The sequence below is a fragment of the Symphodus melops genome, assembly GCF_947650265.1.
Source record: "Symphodus melops genome assembly, chromosome: 12".
Classification (NCBI taxonomy): domain Eukaryota; kingdom Metazoa; phylum Chordata; class Actinopteri; order Labriformes; family Labridae; genus Symphodus; species Symphodus melops.
The window spans coordinates 2,107,152-2,126,852 of record NC_136702.1 but is presented as its reverse complement, the minus strand read 5'-3'; the positions used below and the strand labels follow the sequence as shown (position 1 = coordinate 2,126,852).

Genomic DNA, 19,701 nt, shown 5'->3' with positions numbered 1-19,701 from the left:
GGAGCTTCTGCAAAGTTTGCCTTCAATACCAAAGCTGGGGTAAGGGGCAACTTGGTCGTATCCTGGAATGTAGTACCGCTGCAAGATCCTTCTTCTAATGCTTTAATAGTGCAGTGCTTGAGGCACAGTGGTTGGTGTGAAGGCCCCTTGTATGGAGGCTGTAGTGATCCAGGCAGGCAGACTGGGTTTGAATCCATCCTGAGGCTCCTTTCCTGTATCTCGTTTCTCTCTCTCTCTCTCTCTCTCTCTCTCTCCCTGATATCCGACCCTATCCACTCTCCGATCTCCACAGTAAGGAACTGTCTATTTTAGATAGATTTTAAGATTGCAGTATGATTAATCAGAGGTGGAAACGAGTATCAATGTGACACGTTATTCATTCAGGAAGTAAGTGTTGCATTGTTAGTGAAGTTACTATTTCAATGATGTGATCCTTGTCTAGGACCTGTCCGGTCTAAATCAAAACATTTACACTTCCAATGTTTGATTATAAAAGATGTTCGTCACATAATTGTGATGTTCAGCTTCTGCAATTTCGACACATACCCTGATTGTGATTTTAAAAATATAGTGGTAAGTTGCTGAACACCAAATATATGTTGGTGTAAATACAGCTTTCCATCCAGAAAAGTTGACTAATTGTTAACAGAATACCAAGCCAAATTTAAAGCACTCAACTCTCTTATTGTCAGTTGCTCATGTGGGCATTCCTGCAAACATTCATTTTGGTAAAAGGTTTCCAAAGAGCCATGAGAGAAAAAAAATAAATAATCACCACAAGAGCAGAAATCCCATTTCCCATCCAGCGGCCAGACCGAGATCCAAGAGCTGGCATGTTGCAGCTCTGTTGAAGGACGTACTTATTACCATGCCAGTGTGGCTCCAATTCAGTTTGTGTGGCTGGATGGATTATTTGAAACTCAAAACCTGTGGGCCATTTCTTAATTTGCCTTTGAGTGTCCTCACTTTGATCCCGTTGCTTTTCACTGAGAGGGAGCCATTGTGGAGTGAGGCTGCAGCTCCAGTGTTTGGCAGGGATGGGATTTGTTGAGAAGCTTTGTAGTTAACCATGGTCAGCTCGTCCCCGAGGACCCACAGGCCTCGCTCACTCGCCTTCTTTCTTCTTCTCTTTCGACTGTCAGGTCCTTGATTCTGTCTCTTTGAGACAACATCTCCTCTACTGAAAACCTTCAGTGTGGCATTCATGCAAACCTATTCAAACAAGTGTTCTTTCTGTGCCTTTCAAGGACTTGTCACCACTGCTGCACTCCAGAGAGATCGTCAATAGAAGACACGGTGAGGCACACTCCCCAATGGGCAATACCTATTTGTTTCACACACTTTCACAATTACATTGACACAAAGACAAGGCGCTCGGACCAGCTTGAAACTTATTATTACTTTTAAAAGTTGTATAAACAATAGTGCTCGTTTGAAAAAGTTTTCATGGAACAGTTTTAAAATCTTCAACCAGGTCCAGTTTCTTTTGGCTCAATCTTCAAGTTTGTTTCCAGAACATCACTAGTCTAATACAAACTCATGGATATCAAGGAAACAGAAATAAAGCGCTAACACTTCACTGAAAATTGCTGCAAGACTTTGGTGCCACTTCAATCCAAGTTTTTGGATCAAACATGGCTAGTCCACTTTAACCAATCATACCTGTAATGTTTCTGACCTCAAATGGCCTAAAGACATGACATGATGTTTCTAACAGAAATATGAGCCTTTGTTTTTCTTGTGATGATGATGTATCACAGAGCCCAGCCAGTTAATTAATCAATCAAACATTGATCTTGTTATTTTTCTGCAGTCTAGCCAACTATAATAGGTCAGATTGGCTCTGTTCAGTCATGTATCAGAATGTCATACCGAAGTGAGTTGAGCTCTATGTAGCATCGATACAAGCGATGAAAAATATCTAACAATGATGGGTCAGGTGTATGAGGGAAACAACTTTTTTTCACATCCAATTCCAAATTGGACCCAAATCTCACATGAATGTAAACAGGGAATGACCTCATCCTCCCTTCTTCTTTCTATTCTAGCCGAAAATAATTATCTTTTATTTTCAGGTCTTTTGGGGTTTTTTTTTTTTACTCTGTTCAGTTTATCCACAATGCTTCGGTTCCTTTTGCTTGTTCCATTGACAGTGTAAAATCCACAATGGCTAGAAATGATGACCCAATAATTGCATCCACATACAGTGATTGTTGTGGTCTTAATTTCCGGGAGCTTTTTAAAACGAGTTGCTAAGCAAGTTGCAATGTTTTGAGCATAAAGCAATCCATTGGGTGAGGAAGCCATTTGTCCTCATCATCACCAGTGACATCTACAAGATCAAGACACCAAATATAATGTGTACAACCTGCAAGGCAATGAATTCATGTCTCATCTATGATCACCACATTGCAGCGTCCTTGGGGAGCAGTATGTAGCAATCTTTATTAGGGATGTTGATTTTAGGCTATTTAAAAGAAAATGATTGATCACTTTGCAACCTGTGCAATTTCCTGTCTTCATGATTTCTCGTTTTAAAAAATAACTTCTCCTGGTGCAATGATTCGTCTCCCTCCATCCTGTTATACCTTTTTAAAACCTGTGATCACCCACATTATTCTGGACGTATCTACCTTCCCAGCAGGCCTCTAGAATCATCACAGAGTGGCTCCGGAGATCAAAAGATATTGTAAACAGACTTTTCTACATCTCTCTCTCACACACAGAAAAACCTTTATCACAGTTTCTGATGCCAAAATATCAAGACAGCACACACTAGTCACTCATCCAGTCCGACGTATAGATATAAAAGAGTTCTCATACTTAGAAAGACATCAACCTTTCACTAGATTAACCACACTGCTGAGGGGACACAATGAGGGGACGCCTCATCTACAAGGATTCCTGAATGGACAGGGGTCTTAATTCAAAGATTAATGACAGTACAGGGACAGTGTGAGGAAAAGGGCACAGCTACAAATCACTTATACCTCTGATGACATCATTTACTATGTTTCAAGGCCATATAGGCCAATTTTCACTACTGTACTCAGTGTTTGATCAACAACTGAAGACAGGATTTGAGGCTGATATCTGTTACTCCAACATCTTTTGAGTTGACGAGGGTCATGTGGATCTTTTTTTCTGTAGTATAAAATTCCTGTTGGAAAAGTGGCCAAGGATTTGTTGTTGATTTTTAATCCAGTATTTTTAATTTTTTTTATATCCAGACATAAACGATGATAAAATACTGTTTTAGGAACATCACTACGATACCAAGAATTAAATCTGGACCCATTTCCCTGTCTGTTTTTTATGTGAAATAATCCGGCACATCCATGTTATTTGTGTCTGTGCATCATGAGGAAATACTTCAGTGGGAGATTTGTCACAGCCTTGTGTCTCGTGGCAGATGATGAATAGCAACATGCCCACACAACAGCAGAGAGTAAAGATGACCTTATGCAGATATAATGATGCACTATTGACATTTTCTTGCAAACTCCACTCTGCTTTGGGTAATTTTCTGCATCATTATTTCTACAACTGTAATCAAGCAAAACTCAGGGGCAATGCTGCAAAGGCTTTCACCAAGTTTAATGCACACATCATTAGTAATGTATTATTCAATGTAATGTAATCATTAATTCACCATTAACATGGCAAAAAAAAATGGAGGAATGTTTTCCATCGTGCCTTGCGTTAAAACATAAGATTTTTAAAAGACATTTTTCTTGCTTTTCTCACCGTCCATCTTATTGGACATCCCAGCTGTGTTTGTGTCATGTGTAAGAATCCACTTCTGTTGCCATGTCTGACAGGTTGATATTCTCTAAGGCATTATTATACTGTTGGCCGGAGGTCTGACTTTGTAAACAAACACTGTAAGGACTTGTTATGGACCTGTCAGTAATGCTTTAAACAAACAAACAGGAGGATGCATGAAGAAGAGCCGTGCAGTAATCTGCTTTACAAAAACATTTCAAGATCTGAAGGCTCGTCTTCGGCATCATAACTCCTTATGTTTCAATTACTGTACTTTAGTTAACAAATGTGGATCATAATGTTGTTTTGCACTTTCATTTAATGAGGCATCAGTTTGTTTTTTAGGACCTATAAATATTAGATAAGTTCTCATGACTTTGTAAATAGTTCAACTCCATCAGAGCTTGTTATTTTTAGCACGGTATTCACACGGGACGGGGATTCACTTCCTTTAGCTTGTTTATGTCTCGCTAAGAGGCTCAATGACGTTTCCTTTAAATAAACACCTCCCTGTCCAACCGCTAGCCCTTCCAGCATGTGGAGCAAAATGCGTCGGCCCCGCCCACTCAGGATGCTGCAAATAGAGGTGTGTCACAAATTTACAATTCAAGGGAAAATCAACAGACCAGACCGAAGACAGTACTTTCATTGTTATGAAATACTACAGAGAAATAAGAAGTGAATGAACTTTGGCAGAGGGATCAGTCGTAGAAATGGCTGCACTCAGTAAAGGGAGGGGAGAGGAGGGGAAGTGGTGTGCATTAGATAAAAATATGTACTGTAGTTGCCGTCTCTGAAATACAGGGATGACTACAAACGCTGGTTCATGCGATAGATAAAAGAACACACGGCCCACATGCACACGCTGCAGCTGTGTTTTACAGAGAGATCAACATTAGGATCAGATGGAAAAGATGGAAACACAACAAGAGAAGGGCAGGGAGGAAATGAGACACAAAGAGCAGCTCTGATAAAGAGCAGCAGTGTTAATGAGCAGATTATGTCCACTCCTCATTCTGCTCGCTCTAATACACACTGTACGCAGATCAAATCTCCTGACAACAGACAAATTCATTAGGATGAGTTTTGGTGAAAATGACTATAAACATGGATCTAAAAGATGAATGTAAACTGATAATCTCCTTCTGCATGTCGTGATATCTTCAGAATACAGAGTTTAAATGACTGAGGCTGCTTTTTAAAGTGTCCAGAAGTAACTCTTCTCATTTCTACACACTCATACGACGCCCATGGACACATCGGACGTGTTGCTGCACGAGCACCCACTGAGCCACAGCTGCCCCGAGTTATCAAAATCTTCTAAATGCATATAAGGAAGATCTGTTTACAAGTTGGAGTTTTAAAACTATGGTTTGTCTATGAGTCAGCTATTTTGACAATTTTTTGGCATTTACTTCCAAAGTTGAGTGACTGGACATCCAAACTCTGGCTTTGAGTCAGAAACTCTCGCTGTGAACACTAGATTTAAAAAAAACAACCTGTAAAACAACAGAAGAACAAGAAAAAAAAACAGCTCTCTATGCCAAGACCTTGCTGTAGCTAGAATTTGTGAGTGCCCTGTCAGCCACTTGGGCACGAAACCAGAAATTATTTGGAGAGCCTTTACCTTTTTAAAGCTGCCAGCTGCCAAGTAAAGAAAACATCATTTTATAATTTACCAACCCAACATGAAAAAATCATTTGTTTCAAGGGCTGCATGCTCAACTCTAGTTGTCACCGCTGGGCGCAGAGACGGTCTTCTTCATACCATTAACATCCTGTTCATCATCATGATATCCACTGACTGGACAAGATGGAGAACTACGACGTTTGAGATCCTCTACTTTGAAAAAGGTGCCACTACAGCTTCACTTTTTAAAGTGACATTCACAAAATACATCCACATGGCTTCAGAGGAACAATAAGAAACAGCTTGTTGGTTGGAGATAAGGTATGTAGGCAGACGAGATGCATCAAATTCTCTGTTGACTCGGAACAACACTGGTTGTGGTATGGATGTAGTATCCATTGAAGGAGCGTGTACTGGAAAATACCGGTTCTATAGGTGTCTGCACTGCTAAACCTTCATAACCACACCAGTATGACTGCTCAGTGTGTTTGTGTACAAACTGCTGCTCCTTCATTATCTCTGAGGTTCTTACAGGTACAGAAACACACACACACATATCTAGATTTAGTTTGTAGCTGACAGGTGACTGAAGCATGAAGACAGAAATAATCTCTAAGATCGCACTAAATATGATAAATAACAGCACTTTGATGTTGGCCCAGGCCTCAAATACGATCTGCGGGGCTTTGATGCTGATTTATAGCCATATCGGAGCGCAACAGCAAAGCAACACTAACAATAACTGACAGGGCAATAAGTTGTGAAACCAGGTTACTTGCGGTCACAGCATCCAAATCCATTATGAGAGGGATGCAGCGTGAAGTGTTGTGCTCGTACTTCTCTCCTCCACCTTTGTTACATGTGCTGTTTGGCTGTGTTGGAACATCGTGAGTCACTCGGGGAATGCTTTTCATTGAACTAAAAACGTAAACAAGCGCTCTTTGTGGTGCAAGCACTTAAACACGCGTGTTATCAAAACAAACCCATTTATTTAACTGCATGATATCATGAGAAGAGCAGCATTGTTTTAGGTGTTAAAATGGATTTCAAGAGGTAAAGAACAACTTAAACATCATGCCTTTAAAGCTCCCATTATCCACTGTGCTTTAATGTATTTCGACCGACAGCTTGTTTTCATGCTCAAAGAAAAAGGAAATAAACCAAATTTGGCAGAAACTCATTTTGACACTATAAAAACCTCTGTGTGTGTACGAGTGATGCTGCGATTACATGGCACTCCAGTCGCCCTGTTATTGGACTATTTCTTGGAGGAATTCATCTTTTCATTTTGAATGGAAATTAGAAACTTTCAGAAACATTGGACAGAGTGGAAAAAGCTTCAGTGTCGTCCCCCCGTTCTCTTTAAGAAGGGAGAAATCTCATTCTCATATCTAGTCACTGACTGTGATGTCAAATTTCCCGCTGACGGCTTTTATCAGAGGGAGGAAAAAAAAAAAACGTGAACTTTTTTTCAACTGTAGTCTGTTTTCTTAAAATGGTCATCGAACAGCGCGACGTCTCGGCTTCCACAGACTCTTTCCAGCAGTCATGTCGGCGACAGAACCAAAACGATGTGAACGAGAACAAACAAAAGTTTCATGTGATGGATCGGAAAGTTTCAAACCAGTTAACCCTTGTGGACACTTAAGTCTACATCATGTTGTATTTCAGATAGCACATTTTATGACAGAAGAAGAAGAGAGGCAGCTATGACTTTGTGCATGGGCGAATCCTACTCATGCGTAAACCTGGGAAAACTTCATTCAGCTGCTGGAGGAGCCGTTGGTGTATGATCTGATATCTACTGGACCATTGGGCAAAATCATCCATCAGAAAATGTGATATCGCAGCACCAACTTGAGCAATCTTTAACCAAAAGCAATTGGGGTTTTTCCTCCCTCAGTTGAGAAGACGATGCAGACAGAATCCTAAAAATGGCACTTCAGAGCCGCATGAGATCCCTGCTGGCCGACAACTGAAGCTGCACAGCAGAGAAAAACCTCATTACAATAAGCTGCATACTTCCATAAGCAGACTCTCGTATGACTGTTAAAGAGGTAACTCAAACTGTGTCGTCGTTCGTCTGAACATACAGCACAAACTGATAAGTGTTGACCATAAAGACAAACCGGTTCATCTTGGTGGCAGATGGAGACCTTATGGAAACCTACCAGGCACTTTGGCAACGACCCAGCCTTATGCTCCTGTTGTAATCTTCAAAATCTGGACTGAATGACACAATTAAGAAATTAACTTGGATTAAATAAATGGGGAAACAAAAGGCTGCAAGTTAAATAAATCAATTAATTTATCATAATCAATATTAAAGGTCTTTTAGGAAGTTTATGTTTCCCTAATTTAGAAAAAAAAAAGCAACACATTCTTTCTGGGAAAACGAAAAGTAAAAAAAAAAAAAAAAAAAAGCTCTTCTCAAAAATGATTCAATAAATCAATAGTTTCAGCTCCTAATGCACTCATAAATAATCCAATAGAATAATCACTTCACAGATGTAGATTCACAGCTACATTTCACAATTCAACATGAAGCATTCAAATACTTACTCTGAAATATTCTTAATAACTATGATCATATTAACTGATCATCCAGCCAACTGCAACATATGCATGACAGTAATAGAGATAAAGCTCGTTTCTGTGCTGCTGCCTTGTTCGAACACAGTCTGCTATTCTGGAGGCACACTTACTAATGTTGTCTCACTGAAATGCAATGTTAAGTCTACACTAATAACCCACTGTCATGCATGATGTCCCTGTGTGTCTAATAATATAGAAAGACTGATTTTTCCCTGCCAGCCCTTCCTGCTACTGTACCCACCTCGGGCTATTCTGCAGCCAAAATCTGTCAACATGTCAACTCCCCCTCTCATTTGAAGGGTACAGCTCATGGCTACTCCAATATTCTTTGAGTCAGGCCGGAACAAAACCGAGGCATGATCATCGACGCATTCACCGACAGAATGTGATTTATAGCCTTTGGTAGGGCGCTCTAATTTAATTTACCATGTAAGACCTAGACTCCGTGTCATACAAAGCACATCCAACACAAACACACGTCACGTCTTTAAATGATGCACCAGCCTTTAGATCTATATTTCGACTTTCTGCGTCCTTGAAGTTACATCACATTTGAAATGAGGAATCATCAATTCATATTCAAAACGTTCAGACAGAACTAGATGGACAGGAAGTAGTATTTGTGATTAGTTGTGATTTAATGTGCAACAACCAGTTGTTACATATTCATCTGCGTGAACGTTCACCCCTTTCACCCGAGCAAAGCTTGTAGTTTCAGCTCTTTTTATAAAAGAGTCTGGCTCTACTATTTCCATCACAAAAGACGGAGACAGAACAGCAGCCGTATTCTCAGCTCACAGCTTTCTTTGTATCGGAGTTGTCCTGATTTTCCCACAGCTACACAGACGTACTTGTTGGTCACATAAGAAGAAATCAAATCTACATTAGATTGGGATGCATAAGTCTCTGTAGTTCTCTTAAGTTTTGTTTTTTCCACTTCACAAAACAATAAAATATCGTCGTATAGAGACGACAAATTCAGAATTAACCATCTGAAAACCTCCCTTAAAAAAACTGAAGCAAATTCACTCCTTAAAATCCCTGAAATCAGAGGGAAACTTCCTGTTTTGAAATAATAGGAATCTACAGATTAAAAAAAAAGAAAAAAGGTGGATGAAAGTAATTATGAACATGGTGGGATGTCACAGCAAGCTTCTCTCTATGGGTCAGCAACAGACTGTGAGACCCAGCTTTGTACAGTCGCCATAACCTGTCTGTTGGCTCAAATAACAAAAGAGACTAAAGGAAAGAAACTCAGAGAGCATCTGCTCGAGTCATCTGTGCCACATATTATGGAAAGGAAAAAGCTACACATCATGAAACCAAAAAAAAAAAAGGGCTAGATTTAAAGAAACACCTGTAGTATGAAGGATGAAGGAATCGGGAGAGAAAAAAAATCTTCTTAGATCGATGTTTGACCTGGATGTACCGACATCATCGTCTGGACGAGTCATCGGTCGTCCTCGTCCTTTTCAAATACTGTTTGCAGTGTGTTTCTTGATGACCGTGATGAAGGCCACCAGCCAAAACATGACAGTCTAATTTGTTAGTGAAGTTGACCTTCACACTACAAATGTCCCTGGAGCTTTTTGACCTCTTTAAGCCTTTCACTCTCCACGCAGCTTGGTAGTTGTTGAAGCTTGGCTTGATTGTGAACCTGACTGATTCCAGGAAAGTTACAGGATGGTATGCTGTTAGAACAGCCGACTGACTGTTTACAATCTTCACCTAAACATTAAGCAAAGACCTAGATCACAAAACGAGGGTTCAACCCAAAAATACCAATTGACTTTTACAAATTGTCATGGATACTTTGTGTGCAAAAAAAAACTTCAACCACATGCTCAGACATTTCCAAATATTCATAAATATCTCAACATTTTCCAGAACAGATGGATGCCCCCATGGCACACAAAATAATGTTTCTCTCAAAAGCTTTTATAAGGCTGTTAACAGTGTGAACCTGTGAGCAGAGTGCAGGTTCTGTGGGGTTTTCTGTGGCCAAATAAAGTAAAGGTGAAATAATTACGAGGCCGCCTGTGCTCCTGAGGGTCTTTTTAAATGCTAGCGCGCCTCATTTTCCGGGGGCTGTTTGAACCCTGGTCCTCTGGAGCTCACGATGATGATTTTCAGAACAGCCGAGGCAGCCGTGGCATAAAGCAAAACTGAACCCATTTCCATAAGCTGCCATAAGCAGCGTGAAAAGAGACAAAAACAACATCATTTGGACGCTTGTGGGAGGTTAAATTCACGTTCAGCATTTTGGAGACATTAAATTTGCATAAAACAAAATCAAACACATTTGAAAAGGTTTCATTTTCCTTTCTTAGAACCTTAAATTTTGTTCCCAGGGACATCTAAGCCTCTACTTCTTTTGTCTCATGCAGCTAGCCTGTAACTCCTTCATTTAATCAAACACTTACTGACACATTGATGCTTTATCTCCTTCAAACTAAACTTGGTGAATATGCTGAAATATGTAGGTCATTAAATAAGTCTGCACCAAAACTTATTCCAAACTTTGAGGCCTCAAATCATCATGTCATTCCAATGACATGAGCTCTGGCTGCAACTTGTAATGAAGCCTTTTGTTAAGCTAAAAGTAGAACTACATATGAAACACAGAAGAGGAAGAACTACCTTCTGCTACTTATTGTTTCATACCGAGGTAACTTGGTCTTTAAAGTGTCAGAACACAAGACAATTATTCAGTAAAGTATGATAGAAGAGATGCCAGAAGGAGTTTTAACCGTTTCTAATCATGAAATTAATCAAATTCAAATCAATAAAAACAGCTAGGGATGCATCAGTTCAACATCAATACCGGCCGATATTGGCTTTGTTCAGAGACTTCGGCAAATAATGTGTCATGAACCGCCGATTTGGCCAAATCAATTTAATGCTGACCGAGTACATCGAGAGGGTTTTTTTTATTGGGCAGATGAAGTTATCGGTTGAACAAACTTTGACTTGATTTTATTGTGAAACATGGGAGAAAACTGCAGCATTGTAGGAGTCTTACATGTAAAGCAGTAATGAAACAAACATCGGTATCAGAATTGGCTGCATTGTGTTTTCAAATATCAATAACTGATGCAACTCCATTGATAGCTGCAGTGAAACTGGTTAACTGAAAGAGACTGCGGTTCAGATGCTGCTGTATCAGCTGGAGTCTCGTCTGAAGCCCGCTGTAAAATGCCCTCACTGGGGAAATTCAAATATGACCAATCCTGCTACCTTTATAGTCAAATAAAGCCTCGTCGTCTCCAGCTATAAAGCAAAGCAGCCCGAGAGCTTCGTACTGTCTGATGCACCTTCCGAGCTGCTTGACTAAAATAATTACGTTATTTTGAGCAGGCAGAAATACAAAAGTCAAGAAGAGGGGGAAACGAAAAGAGCCAACAGGGAACAAGGGAAGCAACACTCCACAGCCCCAGTGTGAAACGCTTTGAGAAATTGCTTTTAACACGTTGCCCAGCACTCAGTCCAACTAATGACCTCCTACACCAGCATGGAAGAGACCTTTCCTATACAATTATCCTCCTCGCCTGCTGCTTGGCATTTTGTGCATTTTATCCCAGCCAAACGAATTTTGTCTTCTGAAAAAAAAAAAAAAAAACAAGAGCTTCCTTCCAAGGATTTATATATATATGCACATGATTTTAGTGCAAGGCTGCTTGTATTGCTCATAAAATATATATTTCTTACACTGCAGTGAACACATTTATAGTGACGTCGAATCCTGTGCCTTTATAAACTCCCACTAAATGTTTGCAGGGTTGAGTATGTTAGAGAGGTGCTGCATCAGGAGCAAGAAACGTCTGGACTCCACACACCAGCTTGTTTTCTCTCTGACAGACATTTAGCACATTTTTAGGACTCATCTGGGCTGATAAGCAGGAACTCTTGCCTCGTCACTGAACCAAACTTCAGGCACATGCAGTATACAAACAGAAGTACAGAGAAACAAGGCTGTTTGTTTCTGCAAACCTGTTGAACCTTACATTCAAATACAAAGTCAAAAAACGTTAAAATGTCTTTTTTATTTGCTGCTTAATGTCAACTAAAACAAATAACCACAGTTAAATTAACAAACGTTTAATGATTTCCAATATCAGTTCATCATTTTGTCTGAGCGTCCAGATAATTAATAGTTGTAGGCTTCACTATCAAATCACCTCCAGCTCTTATTTACAGTCTTTCAGCAAGTAGTTCGAGAGTTTACTATGATGGAAGTCTTTTAAACTGGAGTCAGTTGGGAACAACAATCTGGTGGCAGGGCATGAAACGTGTCCAGCACAGCAGATTTTAAATAGCACAAGACACTTTAGAGAAGCCAAATATGAATCTGAAATACGAAGAGGATGGAGAGAAGTGCTTGAAAACGATGGCTGGTGAGCGGCCAAAGAGGCTTGACAAACCGAATGACAAATGTAAAAGCTGCAGCCAAATTTTGCCAGCATTTGGCTCATGGTGGGCAGTTATTTCCAAGCCTGTTTAAGCAGTTACTAAAGCTTTGCAAACAGCCCGAGTGTTCTAGCTCATCGAGTTCAACCACCACGTCTGCTCCTGGGACAGAACAATGAGGCCAAAGAGATAAAATGTCTTTTGTACAAGAAGTTGAACAATAACACCCAATGCAAACACACAGAGTGAGAGTATTAGAGGAGCAAACAGTAGCTGCTCAGAAGGATGACAAGGTGGGAAAAAAGACGACGTAATGCTGACGTGTATGTAAGCAGTAGGCACTCCACAAGCTCCACAACATACTTTAGTGTCACTACAGACTGCTGAGGAAGTGATGAGCGTCTGTAGACATAATTAATGTCCAACAGGAAATATTAGTGACATAATAAGGGAAAAGAAAAATACACAGGCTTGGTTTTTTAAATCTTCTCATTAAAAACAAAATAATCACTTTAGGAAGGAAGAAAGGGCAGAGTTAGTTTTTAGGGGCAACACAATTTTTTGTTGAAATTGAAAATGTATCATTCATTAAATGGAATTATCTGATTTCACAAAGTTCCTCTTCGAAGACTAACACAGCGTAGCTAACGTGTAGCTTGCGGCGGCACTTCTGGAGACACGATTATTGCTGCCGGAGTCAGAGATGACAGAGAAACAGAATCAGGTGTAAGAGAAGTGGGAAATGTCCCTGCTTCCTCAAAGGCATCTGTGTGGGAAAATGCTGCCTTCCTTAAATAATATATTATCCAACAGTCTTCTAATAATGATTTAGCTGAAAATGGCAGAATAAATGGATTTATCTCAGTTTTGACCAATCTCAGAACAATACAAAACAAATTAAGAAGACTAATCTATGATAATTCTTGTTTACATAAAAGGTTTGACTAACCCCATCATAGCATACTGTTGGCTTGTTTTGTTTGATTATGATGCATAGAGTTGTCCATAAACAGGCAATGTTTTAAAAAGTACTTCAAAATCTCCTGAGCAGACAAACAGTCTTTTTAAATCTCTAAAATCAAAACCATAACAAACTAATTAGAAAAGTTGTCATATTTAACGACATGTTTAGAAGTTGCAGTTTACCCTGAGAAAAGAGAAAGGACTCCTTTAAAATATAGAGTTTGGTCTTAAAGAGCTGTTAGTGTTCTCTGCCTGTTGAGATCATAAAATGCTCAGACTGAAAATTCACATCCGGCCTATTTTTAACCGAACATCAAAAGTCAATTTGAATGTTTGATTAGAAGAACTGTGACACTGCAGTTTGTGCCAAACACAAAAAAATGTTGAAATAAAAACGCTGATGCTTCTTACCTGTGTCTGTGCTCATCATGTCCTCCCTGTCCATGTATGACCAACTGTCCAGAGGCATGCTTCCCCTCTTTGGGCGGGTCAATATGAGGGATGAGCACGTCCTCCAAGCCCAAGTCAAAACGCTTGTGCTTGGAATTGTCCGGGAGGAAGAAGAAGGCCCCGAAACATAAGGTGATGAAGGCACTGAGAATGAGGAGGAGGATGAACTTCTCCGAGAGCCTCAGCGTGGCCCTGTGGTGCGGGAAGGAGGAGGCACCTGGCGACAAAGTGGGTATCCTGCGTCCTGAAAGCGGCAAGAGAGCCGGGGTCGTCATGTTTCGCCCGTAGGAATGAACTTGCTGCTTGAGGGGGGGGAAAGGGGTTTTAGGGTGGGCAAGGGTGGGTTTACAAGTGCCACAGGTGTTGTTGTAGCAGCAGCATGCACAAGCTGGTTGACTTTATTATCTCATCTCGGCTTCAGTAAATCCAGAAACAGAAAAGGGCCAACGTCCCTCAAAAGAGGACAGACTGGTCAGCAGGAAAATGGTCATGACCATTCTGAAAGGAAAGAGACAGAAACAAGGAGTTAGAGAGTGACCACCAGCTTACACTCATTCTATAAGACTTCCACGTGTTCCTCTAATTGTTCTCTCTTCCATCTACATACACGATCTGTAACCCTTTAAATAATGACCTTTAGTTGGCAAGTCTCAAATCTTCTAGTCTGATAGCCGAAATATTAGAGCAATAAACAATCCTCCTGAACTATGGGGGGATTTAAAAAACATGCCATCTGAAAAATAAATATACTTCATCTCTGTCTCATACACACAGACACAAACAACTTAATCCTTCTGCCATGAGAGAAATGACAAACATATTTTCCAGGGGCTTAAGGTATCAGGAGTCTGTGCACAATCTGTGAAACCATCAGCACAAACAACTGGACTGGACTCTGCGCACAGTGGCATCTGTACTTACAATGCAGGATAAACCCAGCCCTCTACGTCGATGCAGTGACATTTAGATGTGTATTATTATATATATTACAATACAGTGACAGATGAAGAGCAAGATCAGCCTACATTCTCATCATCCACCGCAGTCGACTAGAATGATAATTCACAGTTTCTTCACACGATCCTTTTGCAAAGAAAGGCAGCTTAATAAAACTGTGCATCACACGTTTGTTTGTTTTTTTATCAGTAACACAAGTGGCTGTATTAAGGAACAGCATAGTTGGAGAAAATTGCTCAATTCTGCTCAGCATCTGGCCGAAGTGCTGCTGTGAAGGATGGATGGAAATAAAGCGAGTAGCCTCTTCAAACACACACACAAGCGGTCATAACAATAATAATGACATCTTAAAGCTCAAGACTGCTAATTGTTAAGCACACAAATGTTCATCAGGCCTGTGCATTTAATCCAGTAATTTTCCATCAGGTATGTGTGTGTGTGTGTGTGTGTGTGTGTGTGTGTGTGTGTGTGTGTGTGTGTGTGAAGCTACCATGTCTCGGCGTCTCCTCACAGAATACCAAGTTCACTCCCTGACAGTGCCAGCCTGTGTGAGCTGATTAGCTGACACAAATGCTAAGCTAACGAGCGGCTAACTTATCCAGCTAACGTTGGAAAGAGGGAGGGGAGGAGGGGGGGAGAAAAACACTGCAAATACTAAAACTGACAGAAACGACAGGGAGATGGATAAGACATACATACACTCCGACATTCGTATTTGGACTAGCTGACATTTTAGCTGTCCCCTGTTGGTGGTTACAGACTCAGCTTGTTTTGAAAGCTCTAGCCTGCTCTGCTAGCTATCCGGCTAGGTGGCTAACGCTAGCTGCTAATGAACGGACAGAGGCGGTCGCTCTCTCTCGCTCTCTCTCTCTCTCGCTGCATCACCACCTTTCTCATTTGCTCGGTGAAAATCGATGCCAGTCAGGATTCCCGTTCCGCCTTATGGAAGAAGATGAAGAAGTCCCTGTATCAGGTGTCTTCATGTCCACGAGTGTAGCTCCGACTGAACCCCGTTAAAAAACCGTTAGTTCAGAGTCACGGCGCGTCACAGCTCCGCGAGCGGACGTCGCGAGGATGTTTGATGAGTGTCCGCTCTGTCGGACTGCAGCGGCGGACTGAGAGGAGCTGCTGCTGCTGCTGCTGCTGCTGAGATCCAGCATCAAATACTCAGCCTGCAGTCAGGGACCGTCTGACAATGTGCTCCTGATCTTTAAACAAGGCAAACACTAAACGTCCCAAACCTCGCTGTGGGACATCATGCTATTCCCCTGGTTTTATTGATGGTGATTTAGCATAGACAATTTAAAATGAACCTCAATTCAACCTTTATTTACACTGTGCAATATAAATATATTCCTGGCATAGTTTACATTTCATACGGGGCAATATTTATTTTACACTTCTGCAATAATTTACATTTCATACTATGCAATATCTATATTTTATATTTCTGCGATAGTTTACATTTCATACTGTGCAAATATTTACATTTTATATTTCTGCTCAAGTTTACATTTCATACTGTGCAAATTTGTATACTTTATATTTCTGCTATATCCATTCAAATTTGTTATGTTGCTCCCTGGAAATAAGTCCTACTCCTATCTTTTTGTACATTTATACCCCCTTCATGCTCTGCTTGGTTGATCCTTGAGCACAAATTTTATGAAACAAATCTACCTACGAGTGCAAAAAGGATCCTGAACCTGATCACATACAAGATATTAATAAATATTTATAATGGTTTGACACAGGTTTACCTCACTGATATGCAATATACTGTCAACACCCAATACTCTAACTGTCCTAAACATTTTGAAAATGATGTGTCAGCGTTGCAGTCTCATGTCACTTAGACTTCAATTGTAGTTAGAAAACAAAAGAAAAGAGAATCTGAAATCTGAAGAGTAAAAATTCTTCAACAAGTTAACTGAACAGAATCAGAATCGGTTTTTGTTGTCATTTAAATTTTAAGAATTTGTCTTGGTGCAAAAAAAAAAAAAAACACTTAACATGCAAAATAAGGCTAAATAGCGAATACTTAAATGAAATAAAATAGAATATAATAAAAATAAGATGCAAGGTCCGAACCATTTCATCCAGGGAGACCGAGTGCAGTTTAAAAACAGTTGGTGATTTTGTTGAGATCTTGTTAATGAGGTTAGTTTGCCACCGCAGCTCCACACATACTCGCAACATTTCTTGTGATCTGGATTTTTTTGTAAACATAAAATGACTAAACATAAAAAAGAGCAAAATCAGAATGAGTTAAACTCCAGAGCTCTTTGTTGCCATTATTAGGGTGATAAGCATGTCTGAGCATGGGCCTTTTACACACTTAATGAGATTTAATGGAACAACAGAGTACAAGATGTTTTCTTGTTCTGTCCTCAAATCGTTTTAGCTCTCATGTGACAGAGTTTCATAAGACATAAAACATCATTTAGAGGCGCTATAATGACAGCACTGTTAAGGACATGTAAGTCAGTGTAAAACATCTTTTTCTGCTCTTGAAGGTCTTTGTCAGCTAGGTTTTGTCATAGTGATGTCATGAACGTTATCTCATCTCAGGAACGTAGTTTTCCGATTGTACGATATGTGTAGAGTTTAAACATTTCTTTTTGTTTAATTTCCAGACAGGGAGGCTTTATACAAAAATATCAGGATGCATTGTGGGAAATGAAGGCACTGACTCTCTTAAACTGTAGTGAAGTTATTAGCAGACTTTTTGACATCTGTGACAAATCTCTGAAATGTTGAGACACTATTTGTTGCTTCTCTCTTGGACTTCGAAACACAATTCTGCCTTTACATGACAGATACACTTACTGTAACTACCTGAGATTTTAGTCGTGTTTGATAGAAGCCTCCACACTGCTCTCTATTCACCATGTCCTATAACTTTAAATTATGGTTTCTTCACGAAAGGGAATAGTGTTATCAGATGCACGCTCTTTTATCAAAAGCAATATGCACTGGAAGGATGCAGTTTATCACATTACTCCTTCAGTGTATGCTCTGAACTTTCTCTCCTGTTTTGGCCCTGACACGCGAGCCCTTCGTCTTCCTTTTCAACTGAGACACACGGATGAATATGAGGTGTCACATGGATTTCAGGAGCGATTCTTCCACTCTCAGATCACTTCTTTCCTTTTCTCCTGGACCTCAAATCACAATCCGAGCCAAGAGCTCGCTTTGCATTCTCTGCAAGTGAAGGGTGTAATTTGTTAGAAGCCTTAATGATGACACTTCTTCTGCTGCTGGAAGGCTGGGTGGGACTTGGGTGAAGGCCACAAACCCAGCTGAACAGCAAACTCTCAAAGACATGAGGTGATCTCTCCGTGGAGACAACCCAACATTACAACACAAGTACATGTTATACTAATATGGATGATTTAGCAGCATGATCGTGAGGAGTTCTGCAGGCATTAAAGTACGTGCAAAAGCTGCCATAGCGATCTTTAAACCGTTTAAAAGAGATTCATTATGTTGAAAGTCAATTTTGCTAAAACTGTCCACAGGGAGGTCTGTGGATTATCCAAAACTGCTTCTCTTATTTTTATTTGGCATGCTTCAAGAAGCCTTTGACAACACAGACTAAAGTATCTCAACCAAAATTAGATGAATTTTAAAATGACCACTGAGAAATTGCTGGATACATATGGACACTTATACAGGTAACCATGATGTCCAGAGGTTTTCCATTTGTTTGTTCACTTTCATCTATTTTTAATCAAAATAAAGAAAGCAAGAAAAGAAAATAAAGAAAGAAAGAAAGAAAAGTAAAAAATTCAGGAGTTTCCGCTGATTTTTCATCCAAAGCCATCATCAAGTCTAAATCTGTGTTTTGTAGAAAGTAAAATGAAGAACATTCCCATTAATCTTCCTTTCACCTTTCTATTTAGTGCCATTTAGAACACGTTAGCATGCTACCTTTCTAAACTACAATGGTGAAAATGGTTATTATTACACCTGCGCACACTATAGTGTCCAACGCTGAAGACAGAATGGGGCGACGATGTACAGAATAATGAGACCATGACCCTTTTTCTCGCTTGATTTTTTACATCATTAAGCCTTTTCCTTTATGTTCTCATTAACTACTTTCAGTTGTTCCATAGTACAAAATGTTTCTAATTTTCTAAGTCATGGTCCCGTTTAGAGTAAAAAAGGATGCTCAAATAGTCAATATTTAAGAGCGTGTAACTCTGAATAATAAATAGCCATGGTGACCTGAAAATGAACCTGCTCATCAGCAGGTCGTAAAGACACTGAACTGGAATGTCTCTTAATGTGCTTCATTTTGTTTAAAACCTGTTCAAATCAGCATCTAAGCAAATATCACAGGAAGCAAAATGACCAGACTATTCATTGTGCAATCCAAATTTTTTCTGATAAGCTCATGTTTGCTTACAACTTTTTTCTCTTGATTTCCAATAAACCAAGATGAAGCCAGTCAAACAGACATTTCTCTGGGCGCTGGTAGCATTGTGGTACAATGCTGCACGTACGGAGGCTATCGTCTCCTGAGCAAGCGGCCTAGGTTTCGAACCTGTGACTCTTTCTCTGTCTCTCCTCGATTTCTGACCCTTTCAGGTTCCATGAGGGAGCCTAACTCTGAAACATGGTTTGAGATTACAACTTTTTTTTGCCACCTGAGCTGATTCACTGCTCTCGTACAGGGTTCTGATGTTCCAGGTCCCTAAGATTATAATTAGTATATTTAATTTAATTTCATTGGTTTTCTGACAAACTAGCTTGTGTTTGGTTGCATCAAAAGGTTCATGACGATCCCCAAGTAATGTTAGTGTTACCATTAATTATGCATTCACCAAGCTAACCAAACTAGCGCTAGTAATTACTGACAACATTTAGCACCCTCGCTCCTCTTCAGCTCCTCCCTTCCTCAGGCAGCATTGGTTAGTTTGGGCTGC

The 19,701-nt window shown here is 40.0% G+C and overlaps 2 protein-coding genes across 3 annotated transcripts in view; one reads left to right on the top strand and one right to left on the bottom strand.

Annotated features, from left to right (window-relative positions):
* man1a2 (mannosidase, alpha, class 1A, member 2) overlaps nt 1–15,968 on the bottom strand; it is a 98,831-nt gene extending 82,863 nt beyond the window's left edge. Inside the window, exons 1-2 of one of the 2 annotated variants that reach the window (XM_079357586.1) lie at nt 15,656–15,968; nt 13,772–14,308 (exon numbers count right to left, since the gene is read on the bottom strand). In XM_079357586.1, coding sequence (XP_079213712.1) covers nt 13,772–14,085 — 314 coding nt within the window. In that variant the 5' untranslated portion in view covers nt 14,086–14,308; nt 15,656–15,968. The other variant, XM_079357587.1, reaches the window with a different exon arrangement.
* Nucleotides 1–19,701, top strand: part of gdap2 (ganglioside induced differentiation associated protein 2) — a 205,870-nt gene that overhangs the window by 145,485 nt on the left and 40,684 nt on the right. The gene's annotated exons all lie outside the window — the stretch shown is intronic.